We start from the raw sequence: 22,575 nt of genomic DNA on the forward strand, positions 1-22,575 counted from the left end.
TCGAAGTGTTGATGCTAATTCATTCTGGAGGTGTTAAGTGTTTTATTTTTTAATATTCAACTGGGATTTCTTGAAGTAATATGAATGTTTCTCTTTTATTCTCTCTGTTGATAAACATATTATACATTTTTTATATTATATATTTGTATTAGTAATAAATAAAATAAATATATATGATATACGTAACTTTTTAAAATGTAATATGTGTAGTTTATTATATATTTATATTATTCATGTTATTAATAATAAATAAAATGATAAGTATGTGCATCCATATAAAGTATATTTATAGTGGTTTTGTTATGCTTCTGCTGCAGCTGTACTTACCGAACACAGAAGTAAAGCACAATGGGTCCAGACTTCTTAGGAAACTCATGTTCCAGAACACGCCGATCTAACTGCAACCAGCTGAAATGACCCCTGAAACACAGCCCAAGAGAAATGACTGATAGCATCTGTAACAACCGGAAATGTCTTGCAACATCTTACAATGTCTCATTCATAGTGCCACATAACGTCATAAAACATCATGCGAAAAATGAGCCACAAGAGGGCTGTTTTATGTTCGAGATGTCATTGCATGTGTGTTTTTATGCACAATTTAGCCAGTGATGACAAAAACAAAAGCACTCAGGAAACTATTGTATTGGTATTCCGTTGCACAGATATATAACCTTTAACAGGTAATTCTAAATCCAAAAGAAGATTCTACTCAGTACACTATATTATCTACTTATATATTTTCTAAAAAAAAAAGTAATATATGAATAAATCATATAAATATTTATATATATACACACACAGAATGTAATGAATTACATAAATGTTTATAAAATGTATTAACAAATTATTTAGATTTTTTAAAGAACATTTTAAAATTATAGTGCTCTGAGTGGATCAATATTAATAGAGATGGTTGTAACACTGACAAGCAACAACCCAGTGTGTTTTAAATTGTGTTTGTATAGGGAAATGATTGTGCCTCTTTAACTAACCATGTGTGCTTGTTTCTGACAGAAATGCATTTGGCCATTTGCATGTTGTCCTTGGCGAATGCAAACTGTCAACCCCTTGTTGGAAAGCATGTACAGTAGGGCGGATCAAAGGTCACCAGACAACATTTCAAAATCTTTGGGAACCACAAATAACATTCCCCCAAGCACACCAGCAGTGAGAACAGACGGAATGCTTCTCTTGATTGAGTGTGAGTGTGTGTGTGGGTGGGTGCTTTAAAGAAATCATGTGAAGATACAACTAACAAATGTCACACAGTGGTAGGTCACACTGTGTAGGCTGAATGAAGAGCTGGTTGTCGCAGAAAGTGAAGAGAGGAGAAACAGTCAATCATTTCCCTGTGGAATAATCACAGAATTTTCACTCATCTAGTCCTGACACAGTCAGGGAGCTGAGCTGTTCATGATTACACCTTTTCTCGTAGGTTAGGGGCAGATGTTATATTTAATAGGATGTCTTGGGTATACGTACGTCTCATCTACATAAGAGATTCCAAAATATTCCTTCTCCTTCAGGTTGAAATGGGATGCCACCAGGTCTAGAAGATCCTTTGCCATGAGCTTGGGCTGAGAAAGACAGGGAAAAAAACAGCTTTCATCACAAACAAGATCTTTTGGTTTAGAAAGTACACACTACACACACACAACAAAAACACCCAGATACACACACACACACAAACACACAAGTTCAGTGAGTTGGCAGGCTGTGAGCATTGTATTCTGATGAGTATTGATGCACTGCAGTGACTCTGCAATTTCAAGCCGACTCTGTCCGTCTGCAGTCTGTGTGTGCTGCATCTCATACAGAGCTTAAAATGCAGCACAAACAGTCTCTGAAATATGCTCATACAGCTGAGATATTTCCTTTTAAGAAGGATGGATCATTATTTTTAATAATACAAAGACATACAGAGTTTTTGACTAAACAGCACTGACATACACCCATAACAATCTGCAAAACGCACACCAGTTGTCACACTGCCTCTGCTTCTGCAAGCTCGTGGCTTTCCCTGTGTGTGCAAGTGAGTGTAAAGTGTGTTAGAGCCAGTGTGTGGTAAACCATGGGTGTGTCACTGGCTTTGAGCATATCACTGAAATCACTGGTGTCCTGGGACATCTTTGTACAGCTTACATACCTACCAATACATCCACACACAGCTATTAAAAGGTTTATCTGTATTTATGTGTGGACACTTATTATTTACAAAATTATATGATAATTAAGTACAGAATGAAAGCACTGAAATTATCAAAAAAATCGATTTTTTACATTTAAACAAGATGTGGACTTAATATACACATGCATTGTGTGCATGAGCCTGCATTCAAAACACTTTAATTATGGTTTGGGTTTCAACACAGACCATTTTGAATTAAGAACACACATAAATACAGACACAAACACCCACATGCATACAGCAACAGCACTCTTTATAAGAGAGCCAACCCACCCACGCTCCCTAAAAATAGCACATCAAAACCTGGAGCAAAAGTACAACCACTGCCACAACCTCTGCTTAAGAAAGGAAAGAACATGTGGCAGACTATAGCCAGCAGAATTACAAAATCCTCAATATTTAAGTTGTATATTATCACATTTTAAATTATAATGTACATCTTCTAGATAAAGGTTTGACTAAGATAGTTCTTAATAGTTCCAAAACCTTGCGAGCTGCTTGCCCAGATAGCACTTCATTTAGAGTTACTGGAACATAAGAGCACAACAGTAAGCACAAAATTGTGCTGCCTAAAAAGATAACTTATTAAAATGCAGAAATATCAACAAAATAGTTAAATGTAAGTAACAGAGGACTATTTTCACCAATATAAATGTGTGGCATTTATTTGTATTAATCATTAGTGCAGCAATTCCCAAACTTTTTTTGTCAGCTAAGCTCCATTTGATTTTAATTTTAATTATTTAACAACACATTTGCATTATCATTGTTCTTTGATCATGGTAAAGTATCACATGACATACAGATAAACAAATACAATGTATTTTTTTATTTTTGTTTCGTGTTTACTTTAATGTTTTACTTAATTACATTTTCTTTTCTTTTTTTAGCGAATTATTAGCTTTTCATTAGCTCACAAACCCTTTGCAGTATCTGTTTGATTTTCCCAGGGGTTCCTGAACCCAAGTTTGGAAAACCCTGCATTAGAATTCTCAGCTAAACATCATTTGTTAATGCTAAACCCTATTGGAATTTGCATTCTTCCATCTTGACCATCTCAAATCATCTATTTCAGTGAGGATGTCCCCTTAGACGATAGTTGCCTATATAAGGTGCAGAAAATTAAGCAACCAACTTGGTTTTGGGACAGAGCTGTTGTGTCAGAAGCAAAGCATCATCATACTGCTTTAAAAAACCTCAATGTCCACTGAGACTCTCTGACGATGCCTTGTTTTAGGCATTCTTTTATGGCACTAACATCGTGGTTAATCACAGATGAAACAGTATTTTGTGAGACTGTTCAACTCTTCAGGTGATATCTGTAACTATGTACCACATCAATCAATTGGCACATTTAATCCCATCATTCCAAGCAACGTGGTGTGAAACAGCTTGCTTCCTCAATTAGCCAAAGCAAGTGTGTAAGTGTGTGTCTGCGGTAAGAAGAGGAAGCAGCTTTAATATGACCGCAATCTTCAATCTGGACCCATTTGTGGTTGGTGTATGTGTGTGTTTGTGCAGTTGAGAAAATCAAGAGGGCTAAAACTCAAACCATGTTCATTTTCCTAAAGAATGGCATTTTATTTTATCTCTTTCTATTTCGCCTCATTCTCTCTGTTTAGCCTCCAGACTTGATTATGACAGTTACTGATATAATAACGTGTTAAGAGTCTCTGAAATGTGGAGATAAGAAAGATCAAGCATTATTAATATCCTGTTAGTGTGCATTGAGGGCCATCAATATGAGCGCTATATGGTTTTAAGAGATTTAATGTTGGATGGCAATCATCTCTCTGCCAATACACTTACACTCTCTGCCACTTACACTTACATTTCCACATGGAATAGCATGTGATAGCACGTGTGGCTAGGAGGAAGAATATCCGGACTGTTGTGATTTAATATCATTAAACAGTGGGAGTCTGATCAGGACGGAAGAGCGATGACAAGAACACACGCCGTCAGGTCTCATCAGGTCTAGATCACAGAGATGAGAGATGCGAGTCTGCTTTCATCACACGGAATGACTAGGTAGGGTTTTTGTTCAGGATTTATGCTGTTAAAACATGTTGCTCTGATCATGCCTGCAGACTAGATAGTGTCTTTCCCTAAAGCTGCCTGTACATTAAAATAACAGAATTCAAATTTGAAGATGTAATTATATACACAGATGTTTTTATGTTTACATTTTTAATCTGACACCAAGCCAGTGTGAATACATTTATGAAGGAAGTGCAATCAAGCAATGGGTCTCTTCCAAAATGAAGTGAGCTGCCTTGTTGCCTGTTGTCTACACAGCCAGTTACCTTCAGATATTGAACTCTACAAGTGGCTGATTTGAAATGTCCTACATGTGCATCACATAACATAAAATACACAGCATACACAAATAGTGCGTAAAATAATACATTTTCAAATAGCCTGAACAATTTTCACATTTTTTTTTGTTGTTAAATAATTCTCAAATTTTAGCTAACATTTCCTCAATTCCATCTGCCATCTTGGATTTCCTTTTTCACTAAGCCTGTCGCAATACATTCTGTAATTGCTTTGATGGAAATTTGACCAAAAAAGTTGTCTAAGCAATTTCTAGTGAGTGTAAAACTCAGACCCTTCTTCAAGAGAATGACCAAATATGCTCTGATCAAACTCTTGTCAGACAGTGTAAATTATAGCTGAGAGGAAAGACTGAGCTAGGACACAAGAGAACCACCAACTAACAGCACCTGCTTTGACTCACCATGGAAAATGACGAAAACACGCTAAACGCACATCACTCACTAAATTACAGCCTGCTGTGGAGAGACAGGTGGGAGATGCTAACAAGTAGGTAGACAGCTGAAAAACTGAGCAAAATTATACAACTTGGGAAAAAGTCTGAACATTATGAATCAAAGTCATGTCAAAACTGCCAGCAGAAAATTAAAAAGGAAACCTGTACCTCCACTAAAGCTAACACAAACTAGATGTTTTCTACTGCAGTGTATGCAAATACACTCACAAATGATGACAAGGCAACAATGTTCAGTCTCTAATGGGACTATAAAATCATTCACCAAAATACTGTCAGTTGCACAGTGTAAGATCATCCATGATAACCTTCAAAATGGAACACTGCCTCTAATGAGGCGAGAAAGAAGTGAGGAGGAATAGGAAGCAGATAAATGAGGCTACAGAAAGAGCCAACAGAGACCCATCAGTACAACCAAACTAGACAATGATTTCACAGCTGCATATGTAAGATAGTTCACATCTTAAAGGCGGTTCACATTGGAATTGAAGGTTGTAAACTTATTTATTTGAAAAGTAACTTTTAATTGTAAAATACTATCCCCTCCAGTTTCTCCAAAACATCTAATCTTAAAATTTGTATTTAGGTTTCCTACAAAAGAAATTAAGGCTATTCAAAACTGCCTCAATAAAAGTTTCCTCCATTTACATTTTAATGAGAAGTTAGTTATCCCTTTTGGTCTAATGTCTTTTCACCAAACAAATTATGCATGTCTCCGAATGAAAAATTCAACATATAAGTCTGATTATATGATCTTTCACATGCACATGAATGGAAGTGAGTAGAACATAAAATCAAGTATAACAGTAACTTTTAACGCACAGAAGATCCTGTAGCATTGCCCTGTTAAGTACATCAAAACAACTCCTCTTACAGAAAAATGGAAGTGCTGCTCCTCAAGCAATAGGCAGAAAAAAATAACTTGGACTAACGGCAGAATTCTCAATGGCATGATTAACCTACACAACCTTCTCCAGAACATCCGCCCACGTAGAGCAAGAGAAAGAGTAGGAAAAAGAGAAGTCAGAAAGCAGAAAGAACAAGCTCAATCTTTTAGCTAACGCTAAAAGAACAGTACTCATGACTAAAGTAGGACAAATGTGTAAAGATTATGGAAGAAGCATTTCTGCAACCGCTCAATAAATCATAAACTGTAGATAGAGTGAGGAACCCTACCCCTCAGCCTTATCCCTTCTTTTTTCTATCTCTTCCTGGAAATCCCTTCTTTTCCTCTCTCTCATTCTTTTACCTGATTGTTAAGGACTCACTCACCTCCTCTCCTTTCTAGATTTCTGTTTATCAGATCGAAACTGCAACCACAATCAACTCTACCAGCATTTTAGAGGAGAGAAAGAGTGTGTGGAAAATGAGAGACGGAGGAGGCTGAGAAATTACATTTCTCCAACTATGATGGAGTTTAAACTGGATTGGAGTCTAGAGGAATCAGGTCACCTAACCGCACCTGACAGGCATGAGAGCATGAAAGTAGACAAATAGAACTGAACTGAGCAGGACAGAATAAAATAATAAACAATAATAATGAAAAAGAAAGATAGCAATAAAACAGAATAGAAAACATAATAAAAAGTAATCAGAAGAAAACAAAGCAAAATATAATAGGACATAAAATAACAAAATCATTGTTATAAAAATTGTAAATAAATAAGCTGAAATAAAATATAAACATTAGATTAAAAACTTAAAATGTAAAAAACTTAAAGATTAGATATACTGTCTAGGCAAGAATAAGTACCAAAATTACTAAAACTAAAATAAATTGAAGTTATATAGAAGTATTTGTTTTAAAAATTAAAATTAAAATAAAACAATAAACGCTAATTCAAGATATGAATAAATATTATAACAGTAAATAAATGATAAAACAATAGAACAGGGAAAATAAGAAATAAATAGAATAGAATAAAATAGAATAGAAGAAACAATACAACAATAGAACAGTATTATAAAACTTGATTCTTTATGTGTTCAGTGACTGAGATGCCACAGGCTTCCTGAGAAAGTTCATATGAGTGTGAGTGTTGAGGAAACAAAGCTGTGCTCAGGAGACATTTCTGTTTATATTGAGGTCTGATGGGGCATGGGAGACAGACAGTGTTGTTATGGAAACTGAACTCATCCTGAGAGAAGATGTTTGTGTTCTGATAGGAGGATTTATGGAGTGTTTAAAGCAGGAGGGGGCCGCTGTATGTGTGACTGGGTGGGTGACTTGAGAGGCTGCTGGTTTGGGTATATATGGGAACCTAAACCTGCCAGATTGCCTATTTGTGGTACTGATGTTTAAAAGACACCTGAGAGACAGACATATGCACAAACATATGAAAGAGTTCAGGTCAGGGCAAACTAATCTCAGGGTCTGTTTGACTGTGAAATCGTAGAAAGGCAAAAGAATTCATATTACATTTGCACACACAGAGGAAACATTCAAACTCATACATACACACACAGCGATACAGAGCCCCTATTTCCAAAAAACATTAATTAAGTCTCAGAGGAACAATGAGGATTTCCCTTCCCAGACAAACAAGAGGAAACCTGAGGCCTTTATCACAAAAACATGCATTAAAACTTCACACCTATGTATTTCAATAGTCATACAACTTTAATATTTATGCACTAATACTGGACATTGTGCTGGTAAATTGAGTTAAACAGATTCAATTATCTATTAAAAACCTACAAAATCATATTTGGGCCTTGTTGTACCATTATCTTGATTGTTATGAAAAAGTATTTTGTCTTACCTGTACCAGGAGCTCCAATTTCCTGTCATCCAGGAGATGGACCTGACATCTCCGTCCTTCCGTCATCTGTTGGAGGGAGAGAAAGAGTTAGTGAAAGCATTCACAGTATGGTGAAATCAACTGTAAATACTAGGTCATGGTGACATGACAAAAATAGAAACTCTCCTTGCACACATGCAGCACGATTCCCAGTCAAGCAGCAGACTTCAATCTCATTCACTCACTCACACACACACTTTTAAACTGAATTATCTTACACAGCGGTGATACTGAGTAGACTTTTTTTTATTTTGATTTAACTCACAGTTAAAATACATAACTGCAGACACACTTAACGTAAATTCTTATTAATTTTAGAAATCAAATATTAGGCTATAATAAACAAGTGAAAAGCATGTTGTTTCACTTACAGAGTGCTTGCAGACTTTTATGGTTAGAAATCAGAAATTAGATAATTGCTACTACTTTTCATCTAAAACAAATAGCACCATTTATATAAAAGCAACCAACCAGTTTGTTTTGTTTTTACTAGTTGTTTAGGGTCAGGTTCATCTGAAACTGCTTATACCACAAGTGCTATAAAAAAAATTGTAAAGGGTTTTTTTTTCATAAAAAGACCAATTTTGTAATAAAAATTCTGTTCTAGACCTCAATGACTTTCATTTTATGTACAAAAAAGACAATATATTCAAAATATATTTGTGTGTGTGTGTGTCCTGCAGAAGAAAGTCATATAGATTTGGAATAACATTGACTGCACAATGACAATATATTCACTCAAAATGTCAGTTAACTACATAAAATCACTTTGTATCGTATATATGTCAAAAGCTTCTATTTGAAATTCATCCCCACCTAGAGATCAGGGCTTACAGCTGCTGTTAATATCAGTGTTAATATAAAACTCCTCTCAACCGTCACTAATTGATAAAAGAGGGATCATGCCATGTCATACCTGCACCAGCACACAATCTGATTAGTGCTTTGATTGCCATCTGGCATGGTAAAGAGTATCTCTTTTTTATCAAAGCCAGAGAGGACTGCTCATAATTAATATTAAATTTAATCTGCAAGAAAAACAAACACACTAACAACACACTTTCCTCCAGGGTAAAATGAAAATGTGCATTCAGAACTCCTTACGCAGGGCCCAGCTGGACATCCCACCTATGAAACATGTTTGGAGTTACTATTGTCTGCACGCTCCTTTCGTTTGATCTCAAATCACTGCTCACTCCCACTCGCTTTCCATTCACTCTCACACACAATTTTTGTGAGTATTTACTTAAGATCGCTGCTTCTGTGCCAAGTTGTATAGTAAACATCCCATTACGAGCAGGTGGACGGACACATCTGTAAAGAACAGAGTGTGACTAACAGCCATGTCATCACATGAGTTATACTGCCTTTAGGACTGAGCTGGTTTGACAACTTAAGTACAAAAAAACCAAAGTGTAACCCGATACTCCCATTGTTCTTTTCCCTTAAAGAGAGCTTTTCATTTTTTGTTTATTTTCTCTTAAAGGAAAAAATGTTAAGAGGGATTCGGAGTCTGTGAATGTGATACTAACAGTGGCGGGTAGCTCTCATCCATCAGCGGACTTTCCATCCGGTTCCTGTTTATACATCCTGCACAAGTCAGAATGCAGTAGTGCACAGACTTACTCTCTCTTGTGTGCTAGCCTATATTGCGCTCGTATTCTATCCCTCCATGCTTTCACACTCTCATCCACCCCCTCTAACTCTTTATGTAGGCCAAGTTAAAAGGAAAATGGAAAAATGGAAAAATCCAAGGCATTTCTTAAGCTTTTCAGTGTGATGGTGTATGTAAGGACATCAGAATAGGAACATGTGGAGCGTTCTGGCTGCCATCAGGAAGCGCCGTCCCTGAGGAACACAAACAATGAGGCTGATAAAAGCAGCATGGCTCACATTTCCTCCATGCACATGTGTGGGGAAAGACTGGAGGAGGGGAGTCACAGGACTAAAAACACATCCTTTCTTCCCCTTCTCCTCTGCCTTGTTCCTCAGTGGAGCTACACAACCTCAAATGCACAGGCACGTGACAGACCACATGATTACTTGTGTGAGTGTGTGTCTGAACAAACTAGTGTGAGTTTGTTATTGACCTGTGAAGATGTTTTTACAGAGGGACTTGATGAATTCCTCTTGGTCGTGCTAACACTGAATCTAACTCCAACTCCATCTCCTAAAAGCTAATATCCTGTCTTCAAAATAACATGACCTTAGGCAACGTCCATTTTCTTATCCCTAAACCACTGAGTGAGATCACATTTCCATATAATAAAGACAAACCTAAATCAATATGAACTGGCTCACCTGAATATGGTCCAGCCTTTAATGATGAGGTCTAATTCCTTCCCTGGAGCTGCACATGACCCAATTAGGTCAGCTCTTCTAACTTTCATGATATACATTTATAATAATAAAAATGGTAGAATAATTGATCCAAACAACTTCAGCACCATTATAACCATATACAGTATATAATAATAACAGCTCACTAATCTGCCAGTTGTCCAAAAACCAAATTGCTCCCCTTTAAAGCATTTTTAAACGTCCCCTAAGAAACAGAGACCAGCCTAGTAATACAGGACTTTCTTAAAAAATAAATGAGAAAAATAATAAATAAATAATCAAATAAATTAATTAATTAACTCTTATTTACACTTATCATAACTTAACACAAAAAAATAAGCTTTTTTAAAACATTGGTATAAATAACACTCAATCCTTCCTCAAAGTACAATATCCTTGTAGACATCCTAATTAAACATATTAATTTTTTTTCAATCTGCAGAATCCTATGGAATTGATTTAAACAAAGTAAAACAGAGCATTACACACTTTTTGGCAGCTGAAAGCATATATTCAAATCAGCCAAAACATTTCATAAACAAACAGTGTGGCGGGAAGTGCAGAACTGTGAATGATGGTTGTTCCAATTCTGCAAAGCTTTTTGAGGGTACAGATTCCATGTGGCCCTGCTCATAAAAAAGCAAAATATGTAGAACCCAGAAGCCAAAGGTTGTGGTGGCTGATATTGGGCTGACTTTCCAATCTTAAAGGTTAAACTTTATTACCGACCTTGCGGTAGCCCAACAGCACTGCAGTTTGGTTACATCACCATATTAAACCTCTTAAGGTCTGAGTCAGGCTTGACAGGAACACTTCCCACCACACAATAGGAGATTAAAACCTGAGGCTCTGAATGAAGCAAACAGCATGGTGGTGATGGGAGCACATCCTTACAGCCTGAAGCTCAAGATGTCACACCTCCGCTCCACTGAATGCGAACGCTCCTCACTAGGATGTATATGGAGGGGGAGGTGAACAGCTCTCAACCACAATCCCAGAATCTAACAATCAGGTGCTGGGAATGGTGTGTTAGCAGAACTGTGTGCTGCCTCTGGTGTGGGGTTACAAAATGCATTGCTTGTAATCACTGAACAGTGATTCACTTCTTCCTCAGCTGAACTCCACTGTGCCACACTACACTCACAATGCCCTACAAACCTGTCATGTCATTAAAATCACATAACACACACATTTCAGACAGTGCAATCTTTGTAAATCATTGCCATTGTTTTATAGACAAAATAGAAGGCCTGCACAATTATATGGCTTAGTGTGATTTAATTACATACACTGCATGTTTCTTTTACACATAAGCAACTCCTTATCCATCATTCTCAGTTCAAAGAAATGCTGCCACATAAGCTCATCTCTGCCTCTTCTGGTTTGGGTCGTATATGGAAACATAATGTGCCAACCATCTTCCCAAACTTGTAATGATGACAACTTTAGAAGCATTTATGTCCATCGGCAAAATAGAAACTTGAAGGCCTCCCTGCAATTTTCTGCAAAATAAAAGCTTGATAGCTTAACGTTTGAAATTAAGAAAGGCATATATATTAATATTGCACTTTTACAGTTGAACTGTAAACTATTATTATTTTTAAGCATTATTATTAGTTCCAATATATTTTTTTTTAATACTTGATTTTTTATTTTGCAGTGAAGTATTATTTTATAACCAAATTGTCCAGCCCTATAGTCAAGCACAGCAAACTTGGGAGCTTTCAAAATAATTGCAAAATTGCAATTAGATTCCCCCAAAATCAGGCAGCCCTAATAATAAGGTGCAGCTACTCTGATGCACATTGCAGAAGAGACGATTACAGCGTGACATAATCTGATCTGAAGATAAACCCACTCTCTAGTGCAGATTTAAGGTTGACCCTGATGCACTGTTTAGGGTTTCATTGCGGTTTATCCGTACTAAATCCTAAGCTACATGTTAGCTTCACATACACTGTCAAGGAGCAGTATGATGTGTAGAACATAGAGATATAAGAGCTTTTGAATTGGTGAACATCCAATTCAGATCATATCAGACAGATATTTAACATCGTTGGAGGTGGCTGATGTCCTCATGATGATTTAGACTGCTAGACACAACCCCATACACACAGCTAGGGAGCATTTAGCTTTTCCCTTTAATGCACAATGACAAGAAAATGACAGTGCACCACACAGACCACACATGCACATGGACACCACAAAGCCAGAAAAATCAATTTTCATCCCAAATTCATCCACGAAATAAGTCTCATGGTGCAGACTGACAAATGATAAAAGTCTAGGCGACTACATGTCTGGTTTTCATGCCTGACCGTGTGTGCTAGTGTACATCAGCCTGCTGACACTGCTGCCCTGCAGTGCAGACATCACAGGATGAGCAGCACACACAAAAAAAGACATCCGTCACCCTGAACTGGCAGGACCACAGCTGCCTAGATAGACACAACCTAGTCTGCTTTGTTTACTGTCTGTAGACAGACCCCAATTTCAGGCTGTGCCTCAAAACCTACACAGACAGCCTTTTCAGGCCGGCCATCTATGATGCCAAAAATGCTGTCGAGGTTGAAAGCTCACATCTCTGCAGGCTTTTGCACACTAAACTAAATCTGCTACTAAATCAAATAAAGCTGAATGCATCTATGAATAAGTCATCTCATTAGGTTTTGAGACAGCCCTTTCTATGACCGTGTCATAGGAAACAGCAACCACATTTATTAGTGGAAAGTATCTATGAAGCCAAAAATGCTCTACTGAGCATTTTTTGTATCAATGTAGCTATGGTGCTGTCTAGGTAGGCAGCTTACATCTAATTGGACATTGCATCAAAATTTACTAAAGTAAAACACATCTATGTGTAGTTAAGTTTTTCAGACAGCCCAAATCAACATATCCTTTCCATGAGAAGCACTACTATCAAATTTAATAAAGCAAAGACTTAAGAAAATGCTGTTTAGGTAGGCATCCAATTAAGACAGACACTTTAGACAGACAGACAGACAGACAGACAGACAGACAGACAGACAGATAGGTAGCCCACAAAGGTAGGTTTCGAGACAAAATCAAATTCTTTCTAGGAGACTGTCATATGACATTTCCAGGAAATCTAATGAAGCAAGACTTAACACAACTGCATTGTTCAAGGATATGACCATGATTGTCACATGCATGCAATCCTCTTAAGTTCCTGTAAATATCCACAGTAGATCTGTTCATATTCAGCTGTTAGCACAGGTTAACAGCTTTGGAAAAATGGATGAATGAGTATAAGTGGGCTGTAATTGTGACCAAGCAAAGCAAATGACCTAGCAAGTTTAGTATGCAAACTCCTTTAAAAGCAACATTAATACTTTCTAAAAACATCCTTAAGGACGACGTTCGTCAAAACAGATCAACATTATGAGAAAACGAGTCAGTATTTCTCACATAACATGCTTCGGTGTTTCTGAGGTACCGTTAACGTTGAGTGGCTAGCAGGCTAAGTTAGCTGCAGAACAGTTTACACTCCTGAGGACCTTTTTCACATTCCAAAATCAGATTTTAGCGATGATATACTCCGTGTATGGTCACAAATCAGTGCTTTATCTCGAGAAGACAGTAAAATGTGTGTAAAACGGTTTAGTTAAGTAAAAAAAAAAAAAAAAAAAAAAAAAAAAAACAGAACGAAACCGCGGATTTAACGCATCCATCCGTCCAACGTCCCTTACTGACTGACTGACTGAAGCGGGAAGCGCGAGACGTGCGCGCGATTTACCTTGTTAAAAATCCCTTACGCTCCAGCGTACGTGTATTCCTCGCCGAGATAATAAACAAATGGTCTCTAACAACAACCGTAATCCAAATGGGTTAAATCCGATGAGAAAACGTTTACACGCCGGCCTAAATCATCCTCGCAGTCAGCATCATCCATGTCGTTGTTGTGATCCCCGGTGAAGCTGCACAGGCGGAGCAGAGCGGACTGACAGCGGCAGTGCCAGCGCATCCCATCCCATCCCTCTCCGCTCTCAACGCGCTGTTTCACAGGGACCGCTGGCCCGCGTCCAGCTAGCAACTCCACACAAAACTATTCACACACACACACACACACACGGGCAGCCCCTCCACAGCAAACCCCAACCCCTCCTTCTCCTGCTGCTGCTCCTCTTCCTCCGCCTTTCCTCCCGTGACACCGGCGAGACTCACACAGACTCAGTCCAGCCTGACATCATCATCATGTTACACCTTGTTTGTTGTTTCACCTATGCTAAAATATTTTAATTAATTTTTGTGTACTAAAATAAAGATTAATTAAAAATAGTATTAGTATTAGAGTCAGTATTAGAGAAAAAAACTTTAACTTTGTAAACGGCAACTGTTTCATTTACCAAAATTACCAAAATTTAACACAAAATTACAACAACTGAAAAATAAAACCTAAACATAAATATAAAAAAATAAATATAACATAATGATACAAAGCACATAAATTAAAACTTTACTTAAAAATGTAAATGAAAATATAAAAGCTAAATAAAAATATTAATCAATACTAATAGTAGCTACATACAAATAAAATATCACTGGATTACACCAGCAATATTGCATATCTCCAAAACTTACCACTACACTAGTAAAAGTATAATACTACCATTTATTTAGATGTGTATGGTTTTCTGGAAATACCTTGAAATAATATATTTAAATATCAGATGGAGATACATGTCCAAAAATGTCATCATGTCTGAAAAGCATGGTACTCTTTGGAATTTCTATAATATCACCACGATATTACCTGACCTGATCATTTTTTGTAAGGATGGTGTAGTTTTTTTTTTTTTTTTTTTTTGTATGTACATGGTAACTATTTGGTATATTATATATCAAAGTACTTCAGTATTACCATCTCACTCTACGCCTGTAAGGGATTTTCTGCACTGTGGAAAAACATTAAAACATTTGAAAGAGTGGACAAAAAGGTAGACGGGATGTAAATTGTGAGCTCCTTGTTCTTGTGAAGCTGACCAATGACTAACAGATCCACATCTGGATTTGCAGTAGAAACACAGCAGAAACTTTTGGGAATGGGTTGCACTCGTTCTCTCCCTCTGCCTGACTTCTTCCGCCCCTCCGTTTCTAATTCAGATTTCCCTTCCCGTTTGGTTTGGCCAGGGTGAACGAAAGAAAGTAAAAGGGAGAGGGAATAGTTTGAAAGATGCTTTTTAAACTGAACCCGACTGTTAGAGACAGTTGATTTGTGTGAACTCCTTCACGCAGACGTCTAACGGTCGTTTTACCACAAAGTCAACATTGCAGAGGGTTCAGCGAAAACTTTTACAAAATCTGAAAGGTGTTTTCCTTTAAAGGGTCATAGCCCGTGTGCATAAACTCTGCATAGCAATTCACAAGAGCTATTTCTATCATTCTCAGGCCATGACAAAGAATTAGTTCAGTTTTTAAATCAGACATAATTTTATCCCTTACTTAATGTAAAACAGCTTGTCCATCTGAAACACAAGCAAAGACGAGATAATAGAAGGCAACATTTTCTGTCATCATTTGACATTTTTAGATGATATTTTCTATGTAGACATTTACATGTAAACTACGCAAGTGCATTAACATTACAGATTTGTAGTGTATTATGCAAACCAGTAACTGAGTTAAGCACTGTTTAATTTATAATAGGTTATATGTAATTCTGTTTAACAAAGGATTAAAATTGGCCTTAACCTGGGGTTTAAAGAGAACCTAAGTTTAAGCATATAGTGTGAAAAGCCTTTAGGTTTTAAAAAACATGTAATAATACACAAATAAATAACATGCTGTAATAATTGCATCTCATTGCACTGGGCCATGATATATCTTTAAAAAAAAGAATCCCCATGTTGCACAATGATACAGCACAGAATCATTTCCACAGCCGTTGGTTTAATGATTTTCAGCCCTGCTTTAAATGCACTTGAACGATGGAGAGAAAGACTGCACTGAGGGTCAGGATTTTCCATCTCTCTTCATCAGTCTCTCACGCATACTCATGGGAAGACCTTTGAAAAGTAATTGAAAAACACTCCAAACATAATGCAATTAGGTTGCAGGCTTCCATTTCATAACCATCCAACTGCTGGCGATAACACCATCAATAAACAAACACAAGCATCTGAGGTCAGACGGATCTCAGTGTATTTGTTGGATCTGATGACAGTCCGATCCATCAGCTCTAAATTTGAATCCTTATGCACTCTTAAAAATAAAGGCTCTTTATTGGCAATGTTTAACACCCATAAAACCTTTCCATTGCACAAACGTGTTTTTTATATATATAGTCAAAACTGTTCATTAGATCATTAAAAGGTTCTTTACAATAACAAATTATGGTTTTTAGGAAATGTTAACTGAAAGCTCTTTTGGGAACCAATATGCTATTCAATGCAATGGCATCTATGGGTCCATGAAGAACCTTTGACATTCACGGAACCTTCTTGGTTCTTTGGAATATTAAAATTAATATTAAAACAATGGTTCTTAGAAGAACTGTACACTGAAAGGTTCTTTGAGAAACATAATGGAGGTAGTGCAAGGTGACTGAGAACCACAACATCCCGGCTGTTCGTATCGCTGCTGATTTTGGACACTCAGCCACAGCGGAAACACCACTGTCCAACTTAAACAGTCCCTCATGATCTTACACATATTTTAACTTCATTTATTGGCTGCTTCCTCTGGGCACACGTCCGAACAGTGTCACAAGAGCCCGTTGTTTAAAACAGGGAGAGTGTGTGTGCATTTACTGTTATTCATGGATGGAGGGGAACATTCATACGAAAGGAAACCCTTGATACTGTGGGGGCGCTTCGGAATAAATGAGAATGTCCAGGCTCACACGACTGCGATTAGGGAGAGAGAAGTTCTAAAATAAACTTCTGAAAGACCAATCCCGCCCATGTCTGCCAGACCAAAGCCTCAATTGGTTTAATACGTACTGTCTTTTGTGTCTAAAGCAGCCAGAAGAGTACAAGAAGAGGAGATTGCGATGTTCCCTGAGAAAATGAAAGGCTGAAATTTCCTTAAAACGCAAAAAAATATATGGGAAACTGACTTCTCTTGCCTTCTCTCAATAAAGAAAATGTGGTTTTGGTTAGGAGTCTCTGAGCTTGGTTATTTGTGTCTCACTGCCTCAGGCTCGTAGACTAAGCGGGGTGTATGTGTGTGTGTATATTTAGAGGGGTTTGTTATTTTTTGGAAGACGGTCACATGGGTTACACTTCATCTGCAGACATAAGGACAGGTTGTATGGCTGATGTAAACTGTAAAATTGGATGGAGGGAGGATTGAATGCTATTTTGTGTGTGTGTGTGTTTGTGTGTGTGTGTGTGTGTGTGTGTGTGCGTTTACATGTGAGGTTGTGGCTGTATGTGGCCAATAATGTTGGAACTACATGTAAACAGAGCTGACCTATAATTGAATCAAGATGGAGTTCATCCCTTAACCTTGCTGCACACATTCACACACAAACTTTCATTTCAATTTTAATTTAGGGAGAAAGTAACATATACAATACCTTTCAAAAATGTGGGGTACTTTTATCCAGCAAAGAGAGTGAAGTCTTTTTAAACTGTAAAAACAATAAGAAATGTTTCTGGAGCAGCATCAGAATGATTTCTGAAGGATCATATGACTGGAGGAAGGATGATGGAAATTCAGCATTGCATCTCAGGAATAAATTGCATTTTTAAATATTTTCAAATAGAAAACAGTTATTTTAAATTGTAATATTTTTTTTTACAATATTACTGTTTTTTTCTGCATTCTTGATCAAATAAATACAGTACTGGTGAACAGTGTTGTTTCTGTTGGTCTGTTTTAATTTAAGTTTTAGTTTAAGTCTTTTTGTGAAGTTGTCATTTGAGTTTTTATTCGTTTTAATCACGTTCATACTCTTTTTAGTCTAGTCAAGTTTCAGTCAACTAAAAGTCTGAGCATTTTAGTCTTATTTTAGACAGAATTATCTATAACTATTTTCGTCTAGTTTTAGTCAATGAAAATTTTATTTTAACATTTTATTCTCTTTTAAGTAATGCAATTCTATTTAACCCAGTCAATATAGTACAAGTACCTAGTAGTATAGAAGAAACCAACATTTTCTTTTAGCCAAACCCATTTCAACCAAGGTTATCTTATTATATTATTGTTACCTTATAGACCCAAGAATATGTCCATTCCACACACGGAAGACGCTCTGATGACGCAAATGAATCTGGTAATTGGCACTGGACGGGAAATTGCGAATGGCGGCGGACTGAAACTAGCAAACACACTTGTGCTGCGCCTTGCATCGCATTGCACCGTGTCTATGATAGAGCCCATAATCTTTCTTTTCTATTCTATTCTACTAAAAAACATAGCTATGTGTACTTCGCTAGACTAACTGAGACTTGTCATGGCACTTGTATACTGTTGTTGTTTCCTCGTTGGTCTTATTGCTTCTATTTTTCTCATTTGTAAGTGGCTTCGGATAAAAGTGTTTGCTAAATGATTAAATGTAAATTTATATAATTAATTATTGTTTTAATTCTTCACAATTTCTCTGTATCCATTCATGAAAGAAAGAAAATCATATGACTTTGCGACAACAGAGTGTGTTTTCATTCGGGGTCTATCTTCTTTAAAATGGACTATGAATCTCTTTCTGCTATCATTTTCTTGCAGCAATCATAAAATCTGCTGGGATCATAAACACAAAAACTGTCTACACCACACCAAACCGTAGGCCCTGTCATGTGCCATGCTCTCATCATCTTCAGCTCAGGGACTGTGGGTGGACGAGCCACGGGGCTTTGGTGGGGTTCAGTTTTTAGAGTGTAGGATGTTGGCTGTGGGTGGAGGTTTTTTTTTATGAATAATCTTAGCGGTTAAAAACCTCCTTTAAATCACATCAAAGATCCCCCACAGTCTCTGCAGTGAGCATGGGTGAGTGTGTGCTCGTGTTGACTCTGAATTCGTGTAATTCTATATGCAGAGTCTTCACAGATCCAGGTGTGAGTGAGGTTATGGTATTTTCCTTATGGGAAAGCCATGGATGTATTAGCCGTGGGTTATAAGAGTTTCAGATCTTTAAAGGGATTAAAGGAGTAATTGTGCACCGTGAAATAGTTATCCAACAACGTTTTTGGGATGGACACCAAAGCACCTGTGTCTGTACAGGTGTGTATGCTATTGGACTACTGAGGATCATAACTGAGCACAGATGTATGTGAGAATGTTTTTGAATGGTCTAAAGAGACCTGTAACTTCTCTATATACAGTATAGAAGCCAGTTCAGAATAGGGGGCCATATGCACAAAGAGACCGGGAATTACTCTCTTCTTTTGTGCCTCATGTCAGTGCATGTGTGTGTTATAAGAGAAGAAAATGTGTTTCCAGTTAAATCCGTGGAAAAAAAAAGCAACACACACCCGCATGCGAGCACTTCAAACGTGTGTGAGATCTCTCCTGCTGTAATTTCACTGCACAGCTTTACTCCCATCTGGCCTGTATACTACACACACACACACACAGACACAACCTAAACATCTAAAGCTTTACAGCCTATGAACACACCCACACACACAAATATATTGCACCGTATACATTGAAAACACATGGGACAAATAAATAAGATAAACATGACGAGATAAACAGCGATTGAGTCGATAATGTTTACTGGAACTTACTAGAACATATTCGTCTACAGTTTTATTTGAAGTTTTCCATGGTTTCTATGCGATTGTAAAGCTTTCTCTGTTAAAAGCTGAGTCATTCTGTTCTCACGCCTTTTTGAATATTGATTGAGGGTAGAACGACTGAATGCAAATCCATCTCAGGCAAACAGAAACTGACCCTGCTGTGAATGTTTATGAGAGAGTTATTTCTAGACAAATATGTAGCCTTCCTGACAAGTAAAACGCTACAGTATTTAATGTTATGCATGTATGTTTATGTGTGACATGCATTTTAGGATACTTTAGTTCATTTTGTGGAGTCTTTCTCTGAAACATTAAATCAATCAATTAATAATAATAATTATTACAAAAACTGATTCAAGTGGCTATGTTTATGAGTGATTCAACAAGGCACAGACTCAACTGATTTGTTCAAAACATTGTTTTATTCAGGAACAAATTAAGTGAGTGATTCAAAAAAATCATTCAAACCTTGTCAACAAAATTCAGAATCATTCAGGAACAGATTAAGTGACTGTCTTCGAGTGATTCAATGAATCACTGACTCAATTTGTTCAAAACACTGATTCATTCAGAAGAAAAACAAGTGACTGTCTTTATGAGTGAGTCAATGAATCATTCATTCAACCAGTTCTTTCAAACATCAGAAACAAATCAAGTGACCGTATGAATGAGTGATTGAATGAATCATTTACTCACCCAATTTGTTGAAAAATGCTGATTTGTTCAGACTGTCTTTAAGTGATTCAGTGATTTGCTCAGTTGATTTATTAAAAATGCTCATTCAAGATTGCTTACAACATCTAAAACCACTTTAAACATTGCCTTTTTAATTCATATCATATTTTTGGTCTCATATTGTGTGTTAAGTTTCTTGGAAGACTTTTAAACATGACATTGTCAGACTGCAGGACTATTTAAATGAACTGGAAAAAAACTGTGGAATAAAAACAACAACATATAAGCTAGAGTTAGAACTATGCTTAGCAAAAAATTTTTTTTACCTCTGTTATGCTCAGTGAAACAAAAGCTTTTAGAAAAGTGGGCTATAATTGTCACCAGTCATAAAGGACAGGGACATGTCTGTGTGTAACACGAACAGATTGCTGACTCAGGAACTGTGTGGATCAATAAATGAGATCTCCTCTCCTCTCACATGACTAAGTGTGTATTTCATTTCATGTCAGCAGAATCCTATGCTCTCTGAGAGTGTGTAAGTGTGTGTGTGAGAACCAGGAGTAGTGGAGTAGAAGAAGCGATCCCTCACAGACACACATCACAAGACAGAGAGAGCTTACAGCATGACTTACAGCAGTGGAGTCTGTGCTTCCTCCAGCCTCTTACACACTCTGACCACAGACCACATCACTGCTCTCTCCATTCACCGCTCATCTTCACAGCCTGTGTCTGCTCGTGTGTGTTTAATAAAGGGCTCTCCTGGGAATGATGATCCATTGAGGAGGAAGCCTTATCTAGCAAAGGTTTTAAAGAAATAGTTCACCGCAAAAATGAAAATTGTGTATCATTTCATTAACATGATGTTCTAAAGGAAACAAAAAGATCATGCTGCTTCTCAAAAACATTATGGAGTACAACAGAGTGGGACATTTTTGGTAAATAATCTGTGAATTTTGTGTGTTCCTCATAAAATTTTACTTTATGTGAAGTGCAAACTAATTTTAGGGTATTTTATAGTGCTTTTTATTTGTTTTTGAAACCTGATTTAAATGAAAGTTATAAACAATTACATAATTTAACATTTTGGACTATTCCTTTAAATGTAATAATAAAAAAAAAAACACTTTCTCTTTTCCCATCAGTCTCAGAGTTTTTGAGCTGTTTTCTCATGCTGTGTTTTCAGAGGAATGCTTTCATGCAGCACCGGTGGCTATTTCTGTATGAGAAGACTTCTTTAGTCGGTCAAGCATTCTTGGGATTCTGGAGAAACTAAAGCAATTTGGAGTTTGTTGATAAAAGAGAGCGAGTGAAGGAGCTTTCTGGGCTACACACACATCTGCAGTTTATTAAACTGAAATAGATATATGTGTATGGACTTCAGGTGTTCCTGGATATAATGGACCCCCCAAGATACGCGCTACGCTCTGAATTGACAAATGTTTTTATTCCACCCAAGAACTGCTCCATTCCAACACCTAAACTGTCTGTAAAGACAGTCCATTTCAAAGATAGAAACATTATATCTTATACCTCAGTTTGACAAAGTTCCTGGTAGCAATGACAATTATGAATGCTTTTATTACTGCAAAGAAAAGATTTTTAAACAATGTAATCTTGTGATGCACTAGAATTTACATTTGGACAATACGATCATTATTTTATATTTATGTTATAGTCCAATGATAAATGGCCAGTGTGTGTGTATATATAAACCCTATACTATTTTGTCTAAATAAATAAAACATATATCACAAACAAATGTGTTCTTCTGGCATTCCAAATAAATTAATACGTGTGGAAAAAATCCTCCTTCAACCATGTGCTCTCTATTCTCTGTGGTGCCTCCTCCTAGCTACAACAAATGCAGCCATTTCAAGCACAAAATAGTTTAAGATATGCTTTTTGGGGCATTAAATAATGGCACAAATACTAGTAATTTGACAAGCGCAAGCGTTAGTAAACACGTTGCATGATTCATTTTAATACTCTCTTAAATCCAAATAGAAATAAAATAAAAAAAACATAGAAATTACAAAAAGGACATAAAATTATTAAAACATAAAGCAAAACAAA

General features: G+C 36.8%; 1 protein-coding gene across 9 annotated transcripts in view; it reads right to left on the bottom strand.

The window, feature by feature from the left end:
• Positions 1–22,575, bottom strand: part of frmd4a (FERM domain containing 4A) — a 129,337-nt gene that overhangs the window by 29,023 nt on the left and 77,739 nt on the right. For 8 of the 9 annotated variants that reach the window (XM_052581635.1, XM_052581636.1, XM_052581634.1 and 5 more), the window contains exons 2-4: positions 7,745–7,810; positions 1,486–1,580; positions 328–420 (exon numbers count right to left, since the gene is read on the bottom strand). In XM_052581635.1, the coding sequence (XP_052437595.1) occupies positions 328–420; positions 1,486–1,580; positions 7,745–7,810 (254 nt within the window). Of the gene's footprint in view, positions 1–327; positions 421–1,485; positions 1,581–7,744; positions 7,811–13,880; positions 14,193–22,575 lie in introns of those variants that run through there. The other variant, XM_052581637.1, reaches the window with a different exon arrangement.

This window comes from Carassius gibelio, chromosome B18 (assembly GCF_023724105.1).
Source record: "Carassius gibelio isolate Cgi1373 ecotype wild population from Czech Republic chromosome B18, carGib1.2-hapl.c, whole genome shotgun sequence".
Taxonomy (NCBI): domain Eukaryota; kingdom Metazoa; phylum Chordata; class Actinopteri; order Cypriniformes; family Cyprinidae; genus Carassius; species Carassius gibelio.